Source organism: Cynocephalus volans, chromosome 10, assembly GCF_027409185.1.
Source record: "Cynocephalus volans isolate mCynVol1 chromosome 10, mCynVol1.pri, whole genome shotgun sequence".
Taxonomy (NCBI): domain Eukaryota; kingdom Metazoa; phylum Chordata; class Mammalia; order Dermoptera; family Cynocephalidae; genus Cynocephalus; species Cynocephalus volans.
Window position 1 is genome coordinate 60,287,031 of NC_084469.1, and position 17,190 is coordinate 60,304,220.

Genomic DNA, 17,190 nt, shown 5'->3' on the forward strand with positions numbered 1-17,190 from the left:
TGCGTACTTACGCCCCCTCCGGCACAGCGTGGGAGGAGGGGATGGAAATGAGGCAGGGCAGAGCAGTTCGCGCCGAGCTCACCCCTCCCCCGTCGCCAGGCGCGCGCAGGGACGTGCAGCTCCGCCGGGTCCGAAGGCAGCGCGGCAGCGGCAGCGGCAGCGGCCGCGGCGGGAGTGCCCCAGAGCCCCGCCCCCGGGGAGGGGCCGTCTGGCAGGTGAGGGGACAGGGGTCCAGGGGAAACGGATTGGGGACTGGACGCCAGGATCTCCTGGAGGGGAGATGCCTAGGTTCCAGAGGGACAGTGCATTGACACCTGAGCCTTGGGAGGGTGCTTTGATACCCGAATGTCATGATTCCGGACGCTTGGGACCGCGAGGGAAAAGCCCATTAGGGGTCTCTGGGTCACAACACATGCCACGTTCCTTCCGTATCTTCCTCCAGGTTTCCCCTCCTTGGCCCCAACTCCACGCCCGGGATGAAATTTAGCGGCAGGAAAGACGCGGTTGACGCGGCGTCGATGGACTGAGACTAAGCCAAAAACCGGGTAAAGCTACCTCCTCGACGTGAAATCCCGCCCACTACAGTCACAGGCCTCTCCCCTGGGACAGAGTGCCAAAGACCCGCCCATTCTGCTCGAAGGCCCCGCCCCTGGGTCTAGTTGCTGGGCGACGGACTTTGGTTCTGTTTGTATAGCTCCGCCCATTCCGTCTAGGTACTGGCGGCCCGGAGGTCTGGTGGGTAAAGTTCTTTTTTTTTTTTCTTAAAAGATGACTGGCAAGGGGATCTTAACCCTTGACTTGGTGTTGTCAACACCACGCTCAACCAGTGAGCTAACCAGCCATCCCTGTATAGGGCACCCTGTATAGGGACCCGAACCCTTGGCCTTGGTGTTATCAGCACCACACTCTCCCAAGTGAGCCACGGGCCGGCCCTATCTGGTGGGTAAAGTTCTGCCCCCTGTGGACATAGGCCCAGCCCGCTCTGCGCTCAAGGCCGCGCTCAAGGCGGCCGCCGAGGTTGAGTTGTAGAGGCCACGCCTACTCTGTTCAAGGACTCCAGCCCAGGGTTTAAGTTGCCGAGGAACTGCCTCAGGGTCAGTTTGCATGGCCCCGCCCGCTGGGCTCAGGCCCCGCCTTCCCACTACGCATGCACTCACCCTAGGATCCCAGATTTCTACAGACTTCATTCGTAAACAGGCTGACCCCTGATTTTGGGCCCTCAACCCCATCAGCCTGGTAATCATCAGCATCAACCTCCCGCCCCGCGCCCTGCCCTTAGGTTCCTGTGCCAGGAAGATGCTGGAGCGAGGCGCGGAGTCCGCGGTCGGAGGCACCAATCCTAGTCCCACTAGCAAGGAACCGGTGACCAACGGAGATGAAAGCGGCCCTGCCTGTGAGTAGTGAGCATTCGCCTGGAATGAGAATCACATTTTGGGGGGGGGGAATCCCAGGGTGAAAGTTTAAAAGCCTCGGGTGATGACCATTTGGGATCCCCCAAAATGCGACGTCCTAGGGAATCCTCCCATTTGGCTTTGGGGGACCCTCGGCGATCATTTACTACGGTTCAGGAAATAACAGGAGGGACAGGGAGATAACATTGCAGGATTTCAGGGTGATCACTGGGAAGATACTAGTAACGGACACCCTAGTACCTTTGCGGAAGCCTTAGTAAGCTTTGGGGATCCAGTAAGATAACTCTTTGGAGCCCCTCAGGATGATGTATGGGGAGGGGGTAGCAGGAATATGCCATTTGGGGGATCTCAGTGTGACGCTTGAGGTGCCCAGATATATTTTGGTGGCGGAGCTTGGCTTCGGTCCAGGATGTTGGCAGCTGTCTGGAGCCCACCATCCCGCCTGTCCCCCAGCTCCCCACCAGAGCCCGCCGAAGAAGCCCAGCCAGTCCGCTCCAGGGTCTGTCGCGTCCGACGGCGCACCTTCCCGGCCGCGCCGGCGACCCCCACCGCAGCGGCCGCACCGCTGCCCCGACTGTGACAAGGCCTTCTCGTACCCGTCCAAGCTGGCCACGCATCGGTTAGCACACGGCGGCGCCCGACCCCATCCATGCCCCGACTGCCCCAAGGCCTTCTCCTACCCCTCCAAGCTGGCAGCCCACCGCCTCACACACAGCGGCGCCCGGCCGCACCCGTGCCCGCATTGCCCAAAGGCCTTTGGCCACCGCTCCAAGTTGGCGGCCCACCTCTGGACCCACGCGCCCGCCCGCCCCTACCCGTGCCCAGACTGCCCCAAGTCCTTCTGCTACCCCTCCAAGCTGGCGGCCCACCGCCACACGCACCACGCCACCGATGCTCGCCCCTATCCTTGCCCTCACTGCCCCAAGGCTTTCTCATTTCCCTCCAAGCTGGCTGCCCATCGCCTATGTCACGACCCCCCCACCGCGCCGGGCAGCCAGGCCACCGCACGGCATCGATGCTCCAGCTGTGACCAGGCCTTTGGCCAGAGACGCCTCCTGCTGCTTCATCAACGCAGCCACCACCGGGCGGAGGGCCAGGGGGACAGAGAGTGAACCCTCCCCTTGGCTCACTGGCTCCCTCTTCTGCCAGCCCAGGTCAATAAAAAGGTGGGATTTCTAAGCCGGTGGGGGGAATGGACTTGCTTCTTCCAGGTAGCTGGCAGGGAGAGAGAGACTGGCCATTTTTACTGGGCTCAAACTTAGAAGGCGAGGAACTCTTTGCTCACCTGCTTTGCGTACAGGGAGGTGTCAACCACAGAGTTATAGCACTGGGTCCAAACCCACAGATGTGGAACTGTGGTTTGACAGCACTGGCTGTTTCTCCCCACCTATTTATAGGGCAAAGGTAAAAAGTCTGCTAGTCCCGGGTTCTTCAAGACTGTGGACAAACAGGCTGTCTCATTGTTGTTGAAAGTTTAAATTGGTTTCTCCACTTTGGCCATATAACTGTATGTAAAAAATTTAAAATACACACATGCTTGTTTCAACTCTTCCACTTGTAGGAATTTATCCTATAAACTCATACATGTGAAGATGACATAAAGGTAAGATGTTCACTGCAGCATGATTGTTGTGGCGAAGGATTGGAAACAACCCAAGCAACCATCATCAGGGGACCAGCTAATGAACTGCAATACTGCCACGGAGTGGAATATATAGCTGTAGGAAAAAAGTTAGGACTGTATGTACTGATGTGGAAAGATCCCCAAGATATACTAGGATATACAAGATATACAAGATAAAGCAAGAACAAAGGGTATATACTACTGACAGTACAAAACCATTTAAAAGCCCAAGCTTTGGAACCAGCCCTGACCCACAACTTATGAGTTATGGGGCCTTGGGCAAACTGTGGCACTTCTTTGGACTCAGATGCCTTTTCTATAAAACAGGGTATTATAAGGCATCTGTAAGGGGTCAAGCATCATCTCTGGTAAAGCTAGTTGCTCTTTTGGAGCCTATTTCTCCTGCTGTAAGATAAGAATGAGCAAGCTAACATTGAACTGCCCCTTGTTCCGTGTATATATATTAAGCACCTACTGTGTGTTGGGCCCTGCATGGGGTGTTAATGGCACAGCAGTGAAGACAGTCCTAGCCTAGTGAGGAAAGTGAACACTAATCAATAAAGTGGCCCGAAAAGGAAAAAAAAAAAAGAGAGAGAGAGAGAGAGAAGCCAAATTCATTTAGAAGATCAAGTAGGTAAGGGGCTGGCTGGTGATCTCAGTTGGTTGGAGTGTGGTGCTAATAACACCAAGGTCCAGGGTTTGATCCCTGTACCAGCCAGCTGCCACCGCCCCCCCCCCAAAAAAAAACCAAGTAGGGAAGTGTTGGTCTCCTCCCCCAACCGCCTTCTAGGTTAAATAATTATTATGAAGCTATAGAAATGAAGTCTGTAGAGTTAGCTTGGGAGCAGGCCAGTGAAAGAGAACTGATAGCTCAGAAAAAGACCTGTGCTTATACTGACATATGACGTATGACAAACCCTAACTGTAGATCGGGTTGGCAAACTTTTTTCTGAAAAGGGCCAAATAGTATATATTTTTAGGTTTTGCAGGCCATACAGTGTCTACATATAACTTCAACTCTGCCACTGTAGCAGAAAAGCAGCCATACACACTACAATACATAAATGAATGAAGACAGCTGTATTCTAATAAAACTTTATTTACAAAAACAGTAGGTGGGCTCGATTTTGCCAACCCCTGCTTTGGATGAGTAGAGAAAGGACAGACTAATCAGTAAATAAGGCTGAGAGATATGGAAAAAAATTAAATGGGATCCCATGGTAGGCAGAATAGTGTCCCCCCCCCAAAAAAACTGTTCACATTCTTTTCTGGTGGCTGGCTGGTACAGGGTCAAACCCTGGACCCTGGTGTTCTCAGTACCATGTTCTAACCAACTGAGATAACTGGCCAGCCAATGTTCACGTTTTAATCCCCAGAACCTGTATGTTAGTTTATAAATGGCCAAAGGGACTTTCCAAATTGATTAAGGATCTTGTCTTGAGTTGGGGAGATTATCCTGATTATTTGGGTAGGCCCGGTATAATCACAGGGTCCTTATATGGGAAAAAGGGAAGCGGAAGAGTCAGAGAAGGAGATGTGATGATGAAAACAGATTACACAGATGAAAGGCCCCAAGTTAAGGAATTTGGGCAGCCTCTAGAGGCTAGAAAAGGCAAGGAGATGGATTTTTCCTTAGGGCCTCCAGAAGGAATGCAGCCCTGCCAACACCTTGATTTTAGCCCAGAGACCAATTTTGGACTACTGACCTTCTGAACTATAAAAAAATAAATTTGTGTTGTTTAAAGCCACTAAGCTTGTGGTAATTTGTTTCAGCAGCAATAGGAAACCAATACAGATCCCAGTTCACATCATACACAAAATAAGTTTCTGGTGATTTAAGATCTAAATTTGAAGAGCAAAACTCTAAAACGTTAAGATGGAAATAAAGGAAAATTATCTTAGTAATCTCAGAAGTAGAGAAAGTAAAAACAAACAAAAGCAGAACAAAATTAAACAAGAACAAATAAAAAGAAGAAATAGAAAAAAAAATGTTGAGAAAGTAATCTTGAGACAAAAAAATGTAAATTATAGATGAAAAGTTGGGTAAATTTGACCATAAGTAAATTTAAAGTTACAACTATGATAGAAGAGATACAGTATTGTAAGAGTATATGCCTGGCATATCTTATTGTACAGAGGAGATTAGGAAAGGCCTTCCTGAGGAGGTAATATTTGAGCTGAGATCTGAAAGTTGTGGAGGATGGAATGAGAGATGGTTTGTGGAAAGTATCCAGCATAAGGGGTAGAAGTGAGCAGACAAATGGAAGTCAACAGGCTGCTGTACTGCAATCTACTCAATAAGGCTTGAACTATGAACAGAACGTACTTTTAGTAAGGGAGATGCCTTGGAGGTTGTTGCTACAGGATGGGGAGGGAATTTGAGGGAAGGCTGAAATGCCTTCAGCACTTTTAATCAGGTAGTATGTTGAAAAATTCTAACATTATAAATTATAAAGCTTTGAATGATCAGTATTAAAAGTTTTTGTTATCTAAAAAAAAAAGGGGGGGGGCTGGGGGAAGAGGGGGAGGGTACAGGGAGGGATAAGGATTCTACTCAATCCTTCAAACCCTGCAGTGCTGCTTGTATCTATGTTTATATAGAGAGTTTCCTGGGAGAGCTCCTTCAAAGCAACCACACCACCATCAAAGTTTCAGGGACACAAACTTATTTGAGAGGTTTTGATCTGGTCCAACCTTACTTAGTACAGATGGGGAAAATGAGGCCAGGAGAGATGGGATTTACCCGCAACCTAACAATGGGGTAGTGGCTGAGTCTGGGTGGATCCTGGGTCTCTTGATAGACTGATGCCCTCCTGCTCCTTGAACATGTCAGATCTGCTCCTGCCTCAGGGCCTTTGCACTTGCTTTTTCTCTGCCTGGAATGGCCCTCAGATACTCCCTTAGTTCTCCCAGGTCCCTGCTGATGGATACATCCTCTAAGAGGCCTTCCCCAACCACCCTATCTAAACTACCCTGAACCTGCCCTGTGGCTGTATCACGCCACCTTGCATGGTTTGCTCTCAGCATTTACCATTGCCCAATTCTGCATTATACTCACCATCTCTCTCCTGCAGCACAGTGTCAACCCCATGAGACTGGGGACTAGTGTCTGTTTTTTCACACTGCATCCCCAGTGCCTCACACATGGTGGGTGAGGTGGGCAGAATAACGGCCTCCCAAAGATGTTCACATCCTAATCCCTGGAACCTACAATTATGTGGCAGAGAGTTAAGGCAAGAGAATTAAGGTTGTTAACCAGGTGACCTTAAAACACAAATATCCCACATGATCTGGGTAGGCTCAGTGTAATCTTAAGGGTCTTTAAATGTGGAAGAATCAGTATCAAACAGATAGTAGGTGTCAGAGTGATGTGATGTGAGAAAGACTCAACTGGCCATTTCTGGCTTTGAATATGGAAGGGGAACGGAATGTGGGTGGCATCTATAAGGTGGAAAAGACAAGAAAGCAGGGTCTCCCCTACAGCCTCCAGAAGGAGCCTGCCTACACCTTGATTTTTAGCCCAGTAATATCCATTTCGGACTTCAGACCTCCAAACCTGTAAGGTAATAAATATATGTTGTTTTAAGCCACTAAGTTTGTGGTAATTTGTTACAGCAGCAGTAGGAAACTAATACAGTGAGTGATCAGTACAAGTGTGAATGAACAAATCAATGAGTGAATGCAGTCTAATACCACCTTCATCTTACAGGTGAATAACAAAGGGAAACAAGTAAGATTGGTAGGCCTTGGTTAGTTGATGAAGCATAAGTTGAAAAAGGATTTGGAATGTCCAAGAAAAGGTTACCCGAAGGGTTAGATCTCAAACCTAACTCTGACGCTGGCCTTTGTCCTGCTCAAATCCCTTCCTGATCTCCCCTTCCCAAGGATAAAGTCCAAGCTCCTTGGCCTGGCATTCACAGCCCTTTAGCACAGCCCTGTCCAAAAGAACTTTCTACAGGGATGAAAATGTTCTCTATTTGTGTTGTCCGATACAGTAGACACTAAATACTTCAAATGTGTGGCAAGTGTGACTGAGGAAGTAAAATTTTCATTTCATTTCATTTTAATGAATTTAAATTTAAATAACCACTGGATGGCACAGCTGCAAGGACTGTGCCCACCTTTCCAGCTAAACCTGCCCCTAAAGCCTCTTCACCAAAGGCAGCCATACTCTTCCGACTGTCTCAGGCTAGTTCCTATTTCCTGGCCTTTGCCCATGTCATGGCCCCTGCCTAGAGCACCATCCCATCTTCTGCTCCAATTCCCTAACACTCAGCTCAGTTCCCACCTTTAAATGTAGTAGAGCCTTGAAGGGGTCCAGGATTTGGGTGTAGTGATTATGCCCCTTCCTCCCATTCTACCTCCTAAATTCGGTGATGTAAAACCATGTTGGTGATGTTGTACAGCTACTTCTGAAAACCCTGGAGAAATGGCGATATCCCTGATGGGGGGTGGGGAGCTGAGACCTCAAGAGCGTGACATACCTCACGAGCATCCAGGCCTCCAGCCTGCAATCCACAGAGGGACAACCGAGATGCAGGAATAGCTTGGAGGGTCAGCACAAGTTGAGGGGTGGCGCTGAGTGTCAGGTTCCCAATTCCCTGCCTCTTGCCAGAGGTGAGGGGCAAGGGAGAAGAGACAAAGTTCCTTCCCTACCAGATCTCTGATGGAGGGGCCCCATCATACTTCCCTGGACCCAAGACAGGAGACTTCAGGCAGCCCAGGGGAAGCAAACACCAAACTTAAGTCAGAAAGCTGGGAGACTCCTGAGAGAGGAGGGGCAGCTGCTCCAAACCAAGTCATCTTTATTAAATTCGTGTGTGTGTGCATGCATGCGTGCGTGTGTGTGTGTGTGTGTACATACACATATTTCAGGCCTGCGGCACCACCCCATAGAGCTGGTGAGGAAGTAACTTCTGCTTCTCGTTGCAACTGTAGATCCATCGGGGACGCACAAACACCAGGGAGGGGTTGTCCATCAGGGCCTGCAGGGTGGGGTAGAGGTCCACATAGGAATGTGTAATTAAGCAGGGGATGGGGATAGAGGTGATGCAAAGGTAAGTCAGGGTCTCCCTTTCTCTGCTCCTCCAAGACTCACCTCCTCAAAGCTGGGGTCCCATTCCTGTGCTGTGATCACAAACTGGACCCGGTCACTCATATAGTCCTCAAGCTCCCTGGCAGGAGAGAAGAAAACAGGCAGAGGGCATGTCAGGCAATCAACATACGCTCTCTTAACATCTTACTCCCCAGTCATTTTCAAAGGCTGCCCTCTCTCTATCCCCACCTATGCCTCCTCTAGACTCCTGTGGAGTCTCCATCCTCCCATGTACCAGTCTTGTAGCAACCACGACAACAGTGGCTAATCTTCATGATGGTATTTTCAGAAGGGAGGTGGGGATCCTCACTTTAGAGAATAGGAAAGAGGAGAAGCAATGCAGCCAGGACAGCCCAGCACCATGGGCAGGGCTGGCATTCAGACTCCATGGCCTGTGCCCACGCTGCTGGATATGCCCCTCCCCCATCCTGACTGCCTTACTTCCCACAACCCTCCCCTCCCCTGCCACATCCCTAAGCCCTCCCCGGGCCCCATCACCCCTTCCTCACCCCCACCCCCTGAAGACTGACCCGTTGAAGGCTGTGACATATCGGATGAGCTTCCGCCGCTCATCCCCAGGGAATTCCCCGTACAGGAAGAAGTGTTTGCCCTGGAAGAAGTCTGCAGGAGAGATGGTGGAAGAGGCAAGTATGAGGCCCCCGGAGTTCCAAAGCACGAGCCAGGAGTGAAAGAATACATGGAGCCAAAACAGGGAGGCTGGCACAGCAGCTGAGGACAGTGGTGTTCACACCTGGGTGAGGGAATCAATGGCAAGCAGTGGTTCCCAGCCCAGCGGCCCATCCGAGCCTTCTGGGGAGGTTAGTTTGCTTTAAGAGTAGACAACAATTACTATTATTGCAACGTGTTTCCTACAGATGGGCTACAGCCACTGAATTAGCTTGGTGTGGGTTGGAAACTTCCCCTTTGCTGTCTCACTCCTTTTCAACCAGTGCCTTTTCTTGCTCTGACCTCAGCGTGGCTCTTTCTTCTTTCCATTTTAACATGACTTCCCAGGCCATCAATTTGCTGATAACACCTTTGGGGCTTAGGAGAATCAAAGTACTTTCCTGCCCATCATCCACAAGAAACAGGTGGGAACAGCTGTTCCTGCGGCCTCCAAACCTCACCTCCACTCAGACCCTGACTGCCTTTCCTCTTCTCCCTCTGTTCTTAACCTGAAGAGGCTCTCACTACCATGACCTCCACCCCACAACCCCATGCAGAGTTCTGCCATTTCCTTTCTTTCTTATTCTTTTATATTAGGAATGCAAACACACACACCACCTGTGCATACAGCATCTGTGTCCAAGTAATGAATGATGTTAAAGCGAACACCTGTGCCCACCACCATGGTCCTGATGAACAGCAGTGCCTATGTCATGTGTTGTGCACAGCTTCACCCTAGACCGACAGAACTGAACCAAGGGGGGTGCCACACTGGCATGAGGGTGGTGCCACTCACACCTGCAGTGGAATGCCAAAGGAGGTCACACCTGACTGTGAGGGGCATGCTCAGAGCAAGAAATTGGGAGAGGACAGAGGGAAATCACAGAGAGGACGCTGAAGAAGAAAAGCCTAGGAGAGCACAGAGGTGGGTGGGGGTAGAAGGGAGACAGTCATGGGGGCTGCAGCCATACGGGCCAACTGAGGCAAGTCACAGCTGAGAACAGACGGGCAAAACCCCACTTCAAGAAGGACAGAGGGACTTCAGACCTGGCAGCTCAGGAACTGGCAGGCTGGGAGAAACGGGCTGATCCTCGTTGTCTGTGTTCTCATCTGTGGAGCCTGCATACGGGTCCTCACCGTTCTCCCCCTGGCCAGGGGACTGCCTTTGTTCTCTCTGCACTGCCACTCTGGGGGAGCCATGGGGGGAGGGGTGAGCATGCAGAGCAGATCCCCACACCCAGGCCGGGCCCACCCCTACCACAACCTTACCTCCTCAGCTCATCCTCAGTGTCCCCAGAATCTTCCGCCCTGTTGTTCTGTCCTGCGAGTAGAAGCTCAGCCAATGCAAGGCACTGCTTTGTCTTCTAGGAAGACTGGTAACCCTCCCTCCCAGTATGGCACCAAGCACAGACCCAGGCACCCCAACTCCCAACCTCAATTGCCCTCCAGATCCAGTTATCCAAACCCCCACACCCCTCTCCTTTCACTCCATTTGTCCAGGAACCAGCCACCGCCTCCATCAGACCCAGAAGTCCAGGCTTTGAGCCTCTTCCCCTTTAGATATGAAAGCCTGAGTCTCCACCCTTCTCTTCTCTCAGACCCAAGAGGCCAGGCCCCCAGCTCCCTCCTCCCTCAGACCTGGGAGTCCAGGCCCCCAGCTCCTCCTCCCTCAGACTCTGACCTGACTGCTCCCCCTCAGTGTCAGTATCTTCCTGGGGCCCTGGTGAGGCTGCTTTGGTCTCTTGTGGAGTTGGGGGCCTCGGGGATGGGCTGGGTCCAGCTGCCTGAGGGGGCTTGGTTTTGGTCTGGGGGTGCTGAGGAGGGAGAGCCGTTCAGTGAGGAGGGCACAAGCAGTGTGGGTGTGAGTGTGGCAGGGGTGAGGGTTGCCTGCAGAAAGCAGGAGTGGACAGTTCGGGGTACCACAGCAGACCCATGTCATCCTCCCACTACACCCTCTCCCACCCGGCAGGGGGTGTCAGACCTTTCGGGGAAGCTTGGAGGCTTCATCCCCGCTGCTGCCGCTGTGAGAGCCCCCCTCATCCTCACTGCTCGAGCCTGGACCTGCCATGAGGTACCTGGGGGAGGAATTGGGCCTCAGACAAACACATATCAAGTCCTCTGAGGGAGGAGGGGAGGGTATTCAGGAAGCAACAGCCACTGGCGTTTACTAAATACTCAGGGTGCTCTCTCTCCCAGCCTACCTCCCTCCCAGCTAAGGAAGGCCCTAGTGAATCCCAGTCAGCCCAGGCATGCACACTGGAGACCTGAGCACACCCTCTTCACTCCCTCTTGGGGAAGTAATGCCCCGTTTCAGAGAGAAAAGAAAAATCATAAATAACTTTCCCCTTTAAGAATCAAAGTCAGTTTCTCGTGAGGAGAATGCAGATCGTCTCTCAAATACGCCAGGCGCAGCCCCACTTCTGAACACGCTCGGGCCACAAAGTACAACTCACGTCTCCAATACACAGGCTTCAGATCTGACCCTCCCCTTGCCCACCTCAAAAGCCTTCCATGCATTCTACTGTCCCCAGCCTCATTTTCCTGCCACTTCCTGTAAGCTCAGCCCCACTTGCAACTCCCTCAGGCAGACACCAGACTGACCCAACCTTGCCTCTTCTTCCCAGCATGCTCTCTGCCTCTGTTCAGCCTGGCAAACTTCTTACTGTCCTTGAAGATCCCTCGCTCACTTCAGATCTCTCTTTGGGCCTCCCACCATACTGAATTATAACAAGTCTGACCCCCTCATCAAAGTGAGAGGCTTTAAGTCACAGCACAACATCTGGATCCCAGACATTGCACAGTCCTGCCTGGCACCAAGCAGAGGCTTCAGGGACTTGCTTTGAATGAATGCATGGAAATGGGCCTCACTGCTCCATTCTCCCACCCCTGAGCCTTTGCACATGCTGTTCCTCCAGCCTGCGATGTACTTCTCCTTCCCCACTAAGCAGACTGCACAGAGCCCCCTATGGACTCTCCCACGCAAGTCCTCCTTCCCTCACCTGGAGTCCCCCAGGCCTTGCCTGCCTCCTCTCAGAATTCTGCTGACTCTGCACTGGGACTACCTGTGTTCTCTGCCAGCAGGCTCCAGTCTGATTTCTCTGCAGATTCATGGCATTCCCCAGCACAGGGATAAGGGGCAAGGTTGGTGTGTGTGTGTAACCATGTGCGCCACACGTGTGTGAACAGTGAGGGCTCACCTCTGGGAGGGCAGCCGCCGGCGCATGCGATGACAGTCCAGCACCCACTCTTTACGTACAATGCGGCCTCCGAGGCCTAGGACTTGGCTGTACTTGGGGGTGTTGGCAAAGGCACAGCTGGTGGGGTCAGAATTGAGGGTTGTCAGTTAGGGATGATCTGAGGGGCAAAGGGGAAAGAGAAAGACGGGGCAACAGAGAGAAGAAAGGGAGATGAGTAAGAGAGCAAGATAGATATGGGAGAAACTGAAAAAGACAGGAGACTGAGGGAGAGATCTAGAAATCAGAGAGAAAAAGATGCAGAGGCTACAGAGAACTAAGGAGACAGGCAGAGAGGCAGAGAAAGAAGGAGAGAGGGAGAGGGACAGGACGAGGGAAGGAGGGAGAGAGACACCAACACAGTGGACAAAGAGAGAAAGCAAAATGGAGGATTCAGAGGGAGATGGAGGAGAAACAGCGGGAGGCATGGGGAAGAGGAGGGCACAGGCCTACATGAGGTGGGTGCTGTCTGGGGTCCAGTCTGGCCGGTACTTGGCCCCCAGCTCAAGGGCCTTGTCCCGGAGCTCTGAGCGGAACGGGTTCTGAAAGCCACTCAGCACCACCACCACACCCTGGAGGATCTTGCTCAGCTCCTGTGGGCCAGCTCGGGCTGCCCTGGGCTTGGTGCCTTCTCCCCGGGGCTTCCCTGGCACTGCCTTCTGTGTTGGGGCAGGGACTGGGGCTGTGGCTGATGATCGGGTGGGAGCTGGCACTGGGGAAACCAAAAAGTAGAGATTCGGTTAGCACTACTAGGGCTAAATCTCCAGCCCCTCGTCCCTCGGGCCAAGAATCCAGGCCCCCAGCCCCTCCCCCTGCAGACTCAGGAGTCCAGGCCCCCAGCCCCTCCTCCTGCAGACTCAGGAGTCCAGGCCCCCAGCCCCTCCCTTCCTGCAGACTCAGGAGTCCAGGCCCCCAGCCCCCTCCTTCAGACTCAGGAGTCCAGGCCCCCAGCCCTCCTCCTGCAGACTCAGGAGTCCAGGCCCCCAGCCCCCTCCTCTCTCAGACTCAGCTGTACAGAGATCCCCATTCACTCTTCCTGCAGACTCAGGAGTCCAGGCCCCCAGCCCCCTCCTCCCCTAGGACACAGAAGCACCGGTGCCTGTAAGAACAAGGGATCTAGGGCCGAGTCCGTGGTGCACTCGGAAGAGTGCAGCGCTGGGAGCGCAGCGATGCTCCCGCCGCGGGTTCGGATCCTATATAGGACTGGCCGGTGCACTCACTGGCTGAGTACCGGTCACGAAAAAGACAAAAAAAAAAAGAACAAGGGATCTAGTTTGCTCACATTTGGGTCTCTTGAGGGCAGGTGGCGAGAGCTGGGCTGATGGTTTGCTGGGGGTCTTCCTTCCTTCCTGGTTCAAATCCAACTTCCTCTTCCCTTTGGGAGACTCCTGAGGCTGAGGGAGTGTGGACCGGTTGAGGCCTTCAGTTTCCCTCCTCCTCTACCCCACCAAGGTCTGATTATCTCACCTTGGAGGTACTCCCTACAGCCCTGGAGACTGGAGAGGCTGAGGAGGTGGCACTAGAGGCCTGGAGTGTAGCAGCTGCATAGCTGAGTCCTGCTGGGTCACTGGCTGTGGCTACAAAGGGAGAAAGTGGATCCAGGATGAGAAGGCTGGGCCCTGACACCTTTCAGCTACTATCTATGGAACACAGAGTGTTGTTCTCCAAATCCTGCAGTGATCCAGGAGTCCTGGCCCCCCATTTCCTCCTCCCTCAGACTCAGAAGTCCAGGCCCCAGCCCCTCCTCCCTCAGACCCAGGAGTCCAGGCCCCCAGCCCCTCCTCCCTCAGACCCCAGAGTCTAGGTCCCCAGCCCCTTTTTCTTTTTCTTTTTCTTTCTTTCTTTTTTTTTTTTTTTAAAGATGACCGGTAAGGGGACCTTAACCCTTGGCTTGGTGTTGTCAGCACCACACTCTCCCGAATGAGCCATGGGCTGGCCCTCCCCAGCCCCTTTTTCTAAGACTCAAAAGTACAGGTCTCAACTTTCTACTCACTCAGGACCTAGGTTTTCCACACTCACCCGGGGATGTCTTGTTGATCCGGCTGAAGAAGAGAGCCCCTGGTCTCAGGGAGTTGGCACTCTCATCCTCCTCCTTCACACGGAACTGGCCAAGCTTGGTCACCTTCTAAGGTAGCACAAGGTCAGTGCAGCTGGTGGGCTACTGGCAGGTGGGGGTGAAGAGGTAGGGAGAAGGCTCTGGGGGGTGGCGAGTAGAGCTTACCTGGGAGGGGGCCTCTGCCTCATCTTTGTCTGGGGGGCTGTGAAACCGCACAAAACTCAGGCCATAGGCAGAGTCCTGGGAAAGGAGAAGTAGGAGTCAGGGAATCAGACCGAGGACAGAGTCCTGGCCCCAAAACTCTTCCACTTAGAGAAACCCCTTTCTGGCTCTTTCCCTCTTACGGACACACATGCCTAAGGAGGTACCCCAATGACAATAATGATAATAATAATATTAAGCCATTATTGAGCTCTAACTCTGGATCAGGCTTGGCTCTAAGATCATTACATACATTAGCTCCTTTAGCCCTCATTGCAACTGCAAAGTCCACTGGGTCTCCAGCAAATCCACTCCCACAAGCCCGAATTCCTGCCTATGGAGGGGAGACAGTGCTCTGTGCCACTTCTGGAACACAGAAATGCTCCAGGCTCTTTCCCCTCTGCTGGCTGGATGCAGAACCAGAAGATGGGAAGAGCCTGAGTCCCTGGGTGACCTTGTGGAGAGAAGCCAGTTGACTGGCTAAACACCCCCGAGGACAGCTACACAGGCAAAAGGTATACCTCTACTGTGTGGTGCCATTACATTCACGGATCCCACTGCTACCACAGCTTAGCATCCCTTAACCTACAGCAATCCTATAAAGATCAGGATATGGAGGCCTAGAGAGGGTAAGTCACTTGCCCAAGATCACAGCTACAAAGCGATACAGCCAGGCTTTGAACCCAGTGGTCAGACTCCAGATCTCATGAGTTAACTCCTAGGCCCACTCTGCTAGACTACCTCTCTGACAAGTCAGCTACTCCCTCCTCTAGTTCCCCTCTGAGATGGTACACTCCACCCTTCCTAGACTCCCTCCAGAAAACTAAGCTTCCCATTGTGGAGAGGATCTCCTACCCTTTACAGGGAATGCAAGGACCTAGCCTTCCCATAACCCCATGGAGACACCAGCTGTACAGGTCCAGTCCTCCCAGCCCTCTGGGATTCAGTATTGGCTCCTAATTTCCCTCCTTGCCCAGGACCAAGGACTCTACACCCCCCAGCTCCCACCCTAGGTACCTTGCTGTAGGGCTGGCTGCAAACAATTTTGACACGGTCCCAGCGCTTCTCAGCTGCTGCCCGGACCAACTTGTCAGGCCCAAAAATGCGAACACGGTTGGGGTTTGAGCCATTGCGGCTCTCAGAAGGGGACATGAAAGATGAGGTGACCAGAAGAACCTGGGTGGGAGAAGGCAAACTGAATGAGAACCAGGGCTGGCTGGTTTGGATGACACCTCCTTGGGGCTGGGAAAGAGGACAGGGGGTCCAAGTCGGGGACAAGGAGTCACTAGAATCCAGCTCAAGACTTGACATCTCTAGACCCTACCTTTGTTTCTGAGCCTTTAGTCAGTCCTGCTCTGACATAGGCCCCAGAGAGATCTTTTTAACCTCCAGATATGAATGCTCTTTCTCTAAATTCTTCTATGGAGTCTTCCATATCTGGCAATACGGCAGGTTGCATGTCCTAATAAACTCTCCCAGCAGAGGATACTCAGTGCCTGGCACAATATTCAAACACCTTTTGGAAACACACGACTGAGGTGGCAAAGAGACAAAGGGGAATTATTGGAGGGCAGAAATGAGAGAGCAGAATCCAAACAGGCAGGGGAGCTGCACCAATTATTAAGTGTTTGTCTCTCAGCTCAAACCCACCCTCTCTGCTCAGCTCTATGACATTGGCTGGGACTTGGCAAACCACGTTTCTGCTTCACCAGCTGTTCCTTATTAGTCTCTGCCTAGAGGGGAAACTGGAGAGACAAGAAGGCTGCGAGGCTGCAGGAAGGAGAGGGAATTGCTCCTCGTTCATTTGCAGAGCCTGTGAAAATCATCCCAGGTATGCTTCTGCTTCTACAGTAGCTCCTTCCCATGGCAGCAGATGAATTCAGTTTGCAGCCTCCCAACACCTGCAAAACCTGCCACATCCAGCCCCTTTCCTGGACATCAGCAGCAGCTGACAGGGGAGCAACCCCTCCTCAGGGTCTGAGTGCCTGAGCTCCATGGGGGCCCCACCTCCAAGCTTCTAAACATGTATGTTTCAATAATTCCAACCTCTTTTTTGGGGTGGGGTGGCTGGCCAGTATGGGGCCAACCTCTTTCTTTTGTTCCCCCAACCCTCAGGGTGGTAGCTGCTCCCTGCCATTGCTTCTTCAACATACCTTAGTGTTCCAATAACATCTAGTTACCCAGTTACTAATTCTTTATATTAAATTTTCTCTGTTAGTCGTCCAGTTAGCTCAGTGGGTTAGAGCACAGTGTTCTAATACCAAGGTCACAGGTTTGGATTCCCACACCAGTCACTGGTCAAAAAAAAATTTTTTTTCCTCTGTTAAAATAACCGGTGTGGTTTCACTCTCCTGGCAGGACCCTGACAGACGAGACAGCACTGATGTTGGTAGTCTGTCCTGGTGCTGATCCCAGGTGCCACAGAATTTGATTTTAAAGGCCCCATGAGGTGGTGAAGGAGAACAGAAATGAAGCCTGGGCTCCAAGCAAGGAAGAGCAGCATCTCAAAGACCATCACCACATGGCATAGAGCTCGGATCCCCCAAAAGGCAACACCCTCGGTAGGTAATTAGGGAGGAAATGTGCCTGTGAAAGAATGAGAGACTTTTGGCCTAGGTGTTTTCAGACCTTGAAAAGAGAAAACCCTGACCGAGCCATTCCATCTTGCCAGCTAGACAAGCAAAGGAGAATACAAATCCACATGTCAGATATGATAAAATTTTAGCTAAAAATGTGCTTATTCTGTTTTTATCATTATAAAGTAGAATTCTGATCTAAATCTGTTTGCCAAGAGAAGCAGAGAACTTTTTTTGGGATATCTCAGAGACTGTTGACCTATCTAACCTTGAGAATAAAAATATTTGTTATAAGGGCCGGCCTGTGGCTCACTCGGGAGAGTGTGG

General features: G+C 52.0%; 2 protein-coding genes across 2 annotated transcripts in view; one reads left to right on the plus strand and one right to left on the minus strand.

Moving 5' to 3' along the window:
• The first annotated feature begins 47 nt into the window (after window positions 1-47).
• On the plus strand, window positions 48-3,782 carry ZNF575 (zinc finger protein 575). Its single transcript, XM_063110776.1, has 4 exons — window positions 48-215; window positions 443-545; window positions 1,280-1,393; window positions 1,866-3,782. Exons 3-4 carry the CDS (start codon window positions 1,297-1,299, stop codon window positions 2,522-2,524), a joined length of 756 nt encoding a protein of 251 aa, XP_062966846.1. The 5' UTR covers window positions 48-215; window positions 443-545; window positions 1,280-1,296; the 3' UTR covers window positions 2,525-3,782.
• A 4,021-nt stretch (window positions 3,783-7,803) lies between these two features.
• The window catches only part of XRCC1 (X-ray repair cross complementing 1), a 28,493-nt gene continuing 19,106 nt past the window's right edge, over window positions 7,804-17,190 (minus strand). Inside the window, exons 4-17 of the mRNA XM_063111173.1 lie at window positions 15,305-15,463; window positions 14,252-14,326; window positions 14,050-14,155; window positions 13,498-13,607; window positions 13,313-13,424; window positions 12,484-12,742; window positions 11,995-12,111; window positions 10,779-10,872; window positions 10,479-10,611; window positions 10,067-10,118; window positions 9,845-9,984; window positions 8,662-8,752; window positions 8,135-8,210; window positions 7,804-8,021 (exon numbers count right to left, since the gene is read on the minus strand). Coding sequence (XP_062967243.1) covers window positions 7,908-8,021; window positions 8,135-8,210; window positions 8,662-8,752; window positions 9,845-9,984; window positions 10,067-10,118; window positions 10,479-10,611; window positions 10,779-10,872; window positions 11,995-12,111; window positions 12,484-12,742; window positions 13,313-13,424; window positions 13,498-13,607; window positions 14,050-14,155; window positions 14,252-14,326; window positions 15,305-15,463 — 1,638 coding nt within the window. The 3' untranslated portion in view covers window positions 7,804-7,907. The remainder of the gene's footprint in view (window positions 8,022-8,134; window positions 8,211-8,661; window positions 8,753-9,844; window positions 9,985-10,066; window positions 10,119-10,478; window positions 10,612-10,778; window positions 10,873-11,994; window positions 12,112-12,483; window positions 12,743-13,312; window positions 13,425-13,497; window positions 13,608-14,049; window positions 14,156-14,251; window positions 14,327-15,304; window positions 15,464-17,190) is intronic.

Bases quoted from the DNA above. Each gene is read 5' to 3' on its own strand.
- ZNF575 (XM_063110776.1), top strand. From the start codon at position 1,297: ATGCTGGAGCGAGGCGCGGAGTCCGCGGTCGGAGGCACCAATCCTAGT. The intron at 1,394-1,865 runs GTGAGTAGTGAG...CCTGTCCCCCAG, and splicing joins AGATGAAAGCGGCCCTGCCT to CTCCCCACCAGAGCCCGCCG.